Genomic DNA, 7670 nt, shown 5'->3' on the forward strand with positions numbered 1-7670 from the left:
TCCGATCTCCCTTTGGTTCCTCCCGCTCTCCTCCTCACAACTCGGTGCTCGAAGACGGAATGACCAGAACCTCGGGTTCGCACGCCACGCCATTGCTCTTGCTCGATTTGGGCTCCTCTTTGCCCGCACCGCCTTCCTCCTGCTTCCAACGCTTCCGCTTCTTCTTACCCACCAGATCAGCTTCACGTTCGCTCCTATTCAAGCTCTGCGCCTGCGATTCGATGCTCGAGGACAGGACGACTAGGACCTCGGGCTCGGGCGCGACGCCATTGCTCTTGCTGGCAGAAGGAATCAGCAGCGGCGACACCGTGGCTAGCAAGGCTTGACCTTGCCCAGCAATGCCGACACCAGTGGCCCGCCAGCTATCTCCTCCAGCCACCTTCAGCCGATCGCCGGCGGCCGATTGAAGAAGAATAATAAAAAAAAAACATAAAAATAAAGAAAAGATAAAAAAAAAAATTAAAAAATTATTATAATATTATTAAAAACTACCACGACAACGTTGGCCTGTCAAAGTTAACCGGATGAACTGCATTGGTACAAATACAAAAGATTTATGATTGAATTAGCAAAATTAAAAGGTTCATAACTGAATTGGTAAAAGCGCGTTAGGTTTATGACTTTTTTGACAATATTCTTGGGTTTAGAGAGCCAATTCGGTGGTAGGCTTCCTCTTTGGTGGGCTTTCGCGATCTAATCCGCCATTTGGTTAGCGTCTCGTGGGCAATGGACAATTAAGACACCTTTTATTAGGGCGAGGGTTTCGGTCTGGAGTGCAGAGGAGGCCGCGACAGAGTTCCCGAACCCAGCAAGTCAAAATAATGGAACCATAGCTGATCATCATGGTTTCAACGAATTAGCCGATGTGCTCGAGCCTGGAATTGGGGCTCAGGGCATCGTATAGTTCAATTCCCCTACTAAAACTTGAAATTCCTTGACGACGAGCCGAAGCCTGCCATTCATCTGCCATACTTCATGGAAGAATTGACTGGAGGTATCGAATTTGATCTTGAAATTCAGGCCCTGAACGCTAGACTTATGGAAGGAAGCGGCATGCTTCAGTGTGGTCAGCCATTAGTTAATGCTTGGTCTTCCACGTTAACACAGGGTCGAGTCCTTATATATAAGTAGAAGGACACGACACATCTTTAACGGATAGTTAGACAGGGCGTCAAATTTGGATATTAATTCAAAGTTAATGCATGTTTTTTTTTTTTTGGTCGAAAGTTAATGCATGTTTACAAGTATATATATATATATTGGGAACAGAATTGGGATCCAAGTTAAAGTTTAGGCTTATAATTAATGGCAACATAGAGGGTGGTTTTCTATTGTAGTACAGTCGGGGGATAAATCACTTTCCAATCCTTTTGATTACCGAGAAGGGGAAAAAAAAAAATCTGATCCAATTGGCGGGACGGGAAAACAGTGAATATCGAGAAAATGTAGTACAACGAGTTGGGTGGAAGTGGCGTTCCGCTTTGAATAAAAATGACTGGTTCGTGGATGGGCGTGGGGACGTACCGCCAGTGTCGCCTTTTTTCCACGATTACTCTTGTTGCGTGTTGTTATCCAACAGTTGACTGGTGCACGGGTCAATGAGGATATGGTCGGTAAAATTGCCATGGATGATGTTGAAGCCGCTGCCATGGTCTTCTGATGAGAACAGTAGAGGTTCAGATGTATTCCTCTTCGGTCACTTGCTGCATCAAATGAACAGATCTCTGAAGAATTACGAAATTTTAAGCCCGACATCATGCTACATTGCTACCTACGAGGATGTCATTATGAATCTTATTATAAAGAGCAGAAACGGGAAAGCTTTCATGGTATATCATCATAATTCTGCAGAAAAGTTGAGAGTTTCAAAAGAGATCTGCAAACACTGACTTTTATATTCTCAAAAAGCGTGATTTTTCATTTTCATGGTTCGGAGGAGCACACCATTAGCCAGGAATACAAACTAGAGGCATGACTAAGCATCAACACCACATTACAGATTGTCATTCATGTCCCATTCCGTTTTCCTGAAATACAACGCCTACTACGTTTGTTCCTAACAAATCAATTTGAAGCTGCTCGCTAGTGGTTCAGTTTTGCTTCCTTTGCCCTCTAAGGAAGAGTCCCCTAGTGATTTCTTTATAGTTCTAGAATGCTCCTAGCGACGGGCGATATGGGAATTGCATGCATTTGTAATAAATACGGGTAGTTGGAAGTTAGGGAGATGTGATCCCCATCATTAGATCGAGAAGAGATCTACAGTGCTTATTGCACGAGTTTTTGTATATAATGAGTTCTCCTCCCCCTCATTCTATCATCCCATCTCACAACTAATACAATATCAAAGCTTCTCTCTCTAGAGATCCTTGTGAGTTGAGCGGGGAATGCAGACTTAGGAAGAAATTCCTAAGGCTGCACGAGCGATCGAGAGATTGAATCTTGAATCGATCGGCTCGTGACATGCTGTATAATCTCGTCTGGTGATGTCCCGAGGATATCTTGGTTATGACTGATATCACTAAAAATGCTAATGAAAAGTAAAAGAATGCTAATAAAAGTATTGCTCATCTATGGAAAGCACAAATGCAAATCAAGTTGAAGCAGGACAAAAGGAGTCATTAATGATTTCAATCCTATCTTCTTTAAAACCAACTAAAAGTCCTACAATTTTGCAATCTCAGTTTTCTACACTTCCTAAACTGACATGCATCAATCCTCGATGATTTCAATCCTTGATAATTTCTCAAAAACCAACCAAATTTCCTAATCTTAGTTTTCTATACTTCCTAAACTGAACCTATCCTAACCTACTCCTCACGTTCGCTCAGAAGAAAGCAGCTGCCACATGAAGTACATGAAGTAGTGTGGTCCCGTGCTTTCCCCTGAGCACCATTGCCACTACTACATACATGAGCACCATGGAAAAGAGGCTTATCTTTCGGTACTTGAATAGAACGGCAGGCCTTGACACGAGCACGAACGCAATGGCTTCCAAAAAGCCCTGCATAATTCCTTGGTTGTCCTCCTTCATCGGCTCCGGGACATCACCCACATCCCCCACGTACTCATCACCATCGCCATCAGACTCACCAGCAGCATCGTTATTCTCTCAATAGCAACACTTTGGGTGTCAGCACCAACAAGTCTGAGCATTTTAACAACAACTTGCCGGGCTGGCACCGGATCTTCATGATTTATTGACAACAAGAAAAATAAAAACATACCTTTATCCAAAGCAATGACTTTAGAAAATATCTGTTGCAAAATAGAAGTAAATGAAGAAATCTGATTTCTCTCCCTTAATCCACTTTTGTCTTAATGTATTTTATCTAATGGAGGATAGGATGCAACCTTTCATTCTCTTGGTGAAGAGAGAACCAGACTCTTTTTATATATGTTATCAATATGTGCCTTCAATAAGTGTCCTTAATAGGTGCCTTCCATCAAAGCATATAAAGAATTGCATCTTTTCATGAGAATTGCATCTTCTCATAAAAACTCCACATATTCATAAGAACAGTAACTTCTAATAAAAAATGCACATTTTCATAAGAACCGTAACTTCTCATGCGAATTGCACCTTTTCAATAGAGTTGCATCTTTTCAGAGTTAATAGGTTTTTAGTATTTAGATAATTACTGAACCATTAATTGATATTGTGGGCCATAATTATTCTTGCAATTTACGCTGACCCAAAGCGCAAGTGGGCCATATCGATCAGAAAATATTAAAATACGACATGTTAGATTTCTGATTTCCTTAATTAGCGATGGCACTTAAATGATCTTTTTTTCATATAAAGTGAGCACAATAGAAAGTTATGACACTTCTAAATTCATTTTTCCTATTTAAAACTAGGGAGTGTCGTGTCGTCCCCGAACTTTCAATTTATTCAATATGGTCTATAAACTATTGGTAAATATCTAATGAAGCCGTTATGTTTGTTCAAGAGACAAGCCAGGCGTTATTGATGGTGTTGATTATGTTATACTAAGTTGGACTTTTAAAATAACGAGTGAACATGTCCATGTTTTTATCCATCTCCTTTAGAAAAGAAAAGAAAGATAGGATGTAAACATGTTCATCATTATCTGATGACGTGGATTGTTCTATTAATTTATGATGAATACCTTAGTCGGATAATCTACTTGCAATTATTTTTATTGTCCATTGTTTAAATTTAGGGAAAAAGCCACCCAAAATCCTAAACTATGTCCACCGAGTGGACACATTTACCCCAAAATATTTTTTATGACATCAAAAACCCCAAACTTGTACTCGCGCGAATCATTTACTCCAAACTTTTTTGCATGACACCAATAATCATAAACTTTTATCTATATGACACATTTACCCTAAGTTATTTTTTGTGACACAAAAAATCCCAAATTTATAGCTGTATGACACATTTACTTTAAATTTTGAGGTAAATGTGTCACATGATACAAGTTTAAGGTTTTTGATATCACAATAAAAAAAAATTGGGTAAATCTATCACTGTGGCATTAGTTTGGAGTAAATGTGTCACATAGATATAAGTTTAGGATTTTTAGTGTCACCAAAAAAAGTTTAGAGTAAATGTGTCACAATGGACATAGTTTAGAATTTTTGGTAGCTTTTACCCTTAACTTTAACGAATTGAAAGTCGCGTCACGATATTCAATTAACTTGAATACGTGAAAGAAAGCTAGTGAATATTTTCATTTAATTTATAGATAGCATTGAACATTTATTAATATTTCAGAGATCACATTTCATAGTGAATTAAAGTTTAACCTGTTTACCATTAATGTTAATTTTTCCTTTAAATTGCTGATCGAGATATACACACCCGGGATACGAATTGCACACGCTTTCAAAAGATTAGCTTCGTCCAATCCTCGCGAGGACACCATCTCTACAGCGAACTCACCGCGTGAGCTGATAAGGTCGGGGCCCGCCTCTCTGGAGGACTTCCATTGGCTTGACTTATCAGAGTCGTCGCTCTTCGTTTTCTTTCTATGTGCGGACACAAAAACGAACAAATACGCGAAATCACAGCGAAAGCGCATCGCCATTCTCCTGCCTCTGGCGCTTCGCTACTTCCTCTCGAGGAATCCCAGATCAGATTCAGCAAGGAGGACTCCCCATCTCGCTGTGATCACATCCGGTTAAGATCTTGAGCTCCTCAAAGAAAGATGAAGGGAAAGAGGGACTCACCAGGCCCATCAGCGATGTCTGCTTCTGTCGATGACGGGCATTCGTCCTCGGGGGCCGAATTCGAGGTGTTCTTGAGTTTCAGAGGCCCCGACACCCGGCTCAGCTTCACCGATAATCTCTATCACTCCCTGGTTAGAGCTGGGATTCGTGTTTTCAGAGACAACGAAGAGATCCGACAAGGCGAAAAGATTGCAGACGAGCTTTTGCATGCCATCAAATCCTCCAAAATATATCTTCCCATCTTCTCTAGGGGCTACGCATCCAGTGTGTGGTGTCTTGGCGAGCTCACGCACATGATGGAATGCTCGAGCAAGGCCAAAGATAAAATGATCCTACCCGTTTTCTATGACGTGGATCCGGACGATGTGAAGCTCAAAACTCGACTGTACCTCGATGCTCTGGAGAAGCACGAGGGGAAGTACGGCCTCGATGTTCCGCAATGGAAGGAGGCTCTGACCGAGGTCGCAAGAATCAGGGGATTGGCGTTGAAGGGTAAAGGGTGAGACTGTCCGATCGAAATGTACTTAATTATTTTTTTTTCTAATGGGGAGAAGAGCAAGGAGGAGAAGAAAATTTTCCTTTCATAGTTAATTTTTTTTTGCAGATCTCTACAAAAGTGAGATGATTATAAGGAGTACAGTTTTCTCCCTTTATTGTCCTCTTTTACTAGTCCTGCCATCCTTGCTTCTTTCTTTTTTCCTCGTCATTATTGTCTTCCTTCCCTGAGCCACTCAACTAGAGATTCATCTACCATCTGTTTCACGCTAAAATTCTTGTGTCAATATGGCAGCCATGGTGAAGGTGAAATCATCAACACTATATTGGACGAGGTTTGGAACAAGCTAATGAAAAGGAGGAGAAACCTACCCAAACATTTAGTGGGGATCGATGATCAAGTGGAAGCTATCATGGACTTGTTAACTCATGATGTCCCTCATGTGGTCATTCATGGAATGGGTGGCATCGGTAAGACAACTCTCGCAAGTGCCGTCTTTAATCGAATCTCCAATCAATTTGATGGCTGTAGCTTCCTGTCGGATGTTCGCGAATCTGCGCAGCGTGGTAGAATTATTGACTTGCAAAAACAGTTATTGTCAGAAATTCTCCAATGCAGATCTCCTGAGATCCACAATTCTGATGTAGGGATCAACATAATTAGTGAAAGGTTTCGCAATAAGAAAGTTCTACTTATTCTTGATGACGTGGATAAGCAGGACCAACTCTCTAAACTAGCCGGAAAGAGCGATTGGTTTGGTCCAGGGAGCAAAATCATCCTTACAACGAGGGACATCAACTTTTTGCCAATCAAAGAGGAGGGCGAAGAGAGTAGTTGGAACCAAGCACGTTCTAAAGAGTATGAAATCTATGAAATGGCAGAAATGGATTCTTCTGATGCTCTTAAACTTTTTAGTCAACATGCCTTAGGGATGGATTCCCCACCACCTCGATATGAAGATATCTCGCTCAAAATTACCAACAAAACAGGTGGACTTCCATTAGCTCTCGAGGTTATTGGTGCCTCACTTTTCGGCAAAAACAGAACGATTTGGGAAGGCATGTTGAGGAAATTAGATTCAATGCCCAATCAGGAAGTTTTTATAAAATTAAAGATCAGCTATGACATGTTAGATCCTGCTCAAAAAGAGATCTTTCTTGACATCGCATGTTACTTCATTGGAAGAGACATACTCCACCCATGCTATATGTGGGAAGCTTCTGGCTATTTCCCAAAAGCCGATTTACTCATTCTTGCTCGTATGTCTTTGATAAAGATAGAAAAAGATGATACGCTATGGATGCATGACCAGCTTAGGGATTTCGGAAGACAAATTATTCAACTTGAAGACAATGAATCCAGAAAGCGTAGTAGGTTGTGGGAGCCCGAGATTGCCTTGAAGGTGCTTCAGCGGATAGGGGTAAGCTATAGTCACCTTTGCTATTTTCACTGGGGGGAAAATCGACATGCATTTACCAACGGGTGTGAAGTTAAATTCTCGCAAGTAAATTTTTTTGCTGAATTTTTCTTTTGGCAAAGAAAAATGAAAAGGTTTCTATAAGAGTTCACTGACGGTTATAATATCACATATCAGATCGAAGAAGTTAGTAAATCATTAGCAACATTTCTGTGATAAAACTCATCTGAAACCTTAAAAAGAGATGCTTTGCAGTGACCGGGCTTCCACACGCTCTAGACCAAGCAGGGTTTCGATCAAGAGAGTCGCAATCGCCTCAAGACTCATGAAGATTACGTCTAATAACTTTTTCTTAATTGCAAAACCATTGCAGGTTTTTAACTTTTCATAGGAATTAAATATATAGGCAGTATTTTCTATCAAAGGGTTTTACACTGTGATAATAATGTTCTCTGTTACCATCTGACCATGAAAATTCTCTTAAATTGATGGATTAGAAATATTATTAGGTTTTATACAGTATGAGAAATTTTTCCTCAGTAGAATGAACAAGTCAGA

At 40.6% G+C, this 7670-nt stretch overlaps 1 protein-coding gene across 1 annotated transcript; it reads left to right on the forward strand.

The window, feature by feature from the left end:
- The first annotated feature begins 5213 nt into the window (after positions 1 to 5213).
- On the forward strand, positions 5214 to 7503 carry LOC125313691 (disease resistance protein L6-like). Its single transcript, XM_048273512.1, has 3 exons — positions 5214 to 5698; positions 5990 to 7115; positions 7486 to 7503. The coding sequence occupies exons 1-3, from the start codon at positions 5214 to 5216 to the stop codon at positions 7501 to 7503; spliced, it is 1629 nt and encodes a 542-aa protein (XP_048129469.1).
- Positions 7504 to 7670: the final 167 nt, after the last annotated feature.

The sequence above is a fragment of the Rhodamnia argentea genome, chromosome 2 (assembly GCF_020921035.1).
Source record: "Rhodamnia argentea isolate NSW1041297 chromosome 2, ASM2092103v1, whole genome shotgun sequence".
In the NCBI taxonomy this organism is placed as follows: Eukaryota; Viridiplantae; Streptophyta; class Magnoliopsida; order Myrtales; family Myrtaceae; genus Rhodamnia; species Rhodamnia argentea.

Bases quoted from the DNA above. Each gene is read 5' to 3' on its own strand.
- LOC125313691 (XM_048273512.1), top strand. From the start codon at position 5,214: ATGTCTGCTTCTGTCGATGACGGGCATTCGTCCTCGGGGGCCGAATTC. The intron at 5,699-5,989 runs GTGAGACTGTCC...TCAATATGGCAG, and splicing joins TTGGCGTTGAAGGGTAAAGG to CCATGGTGAAGGTGAAATCA.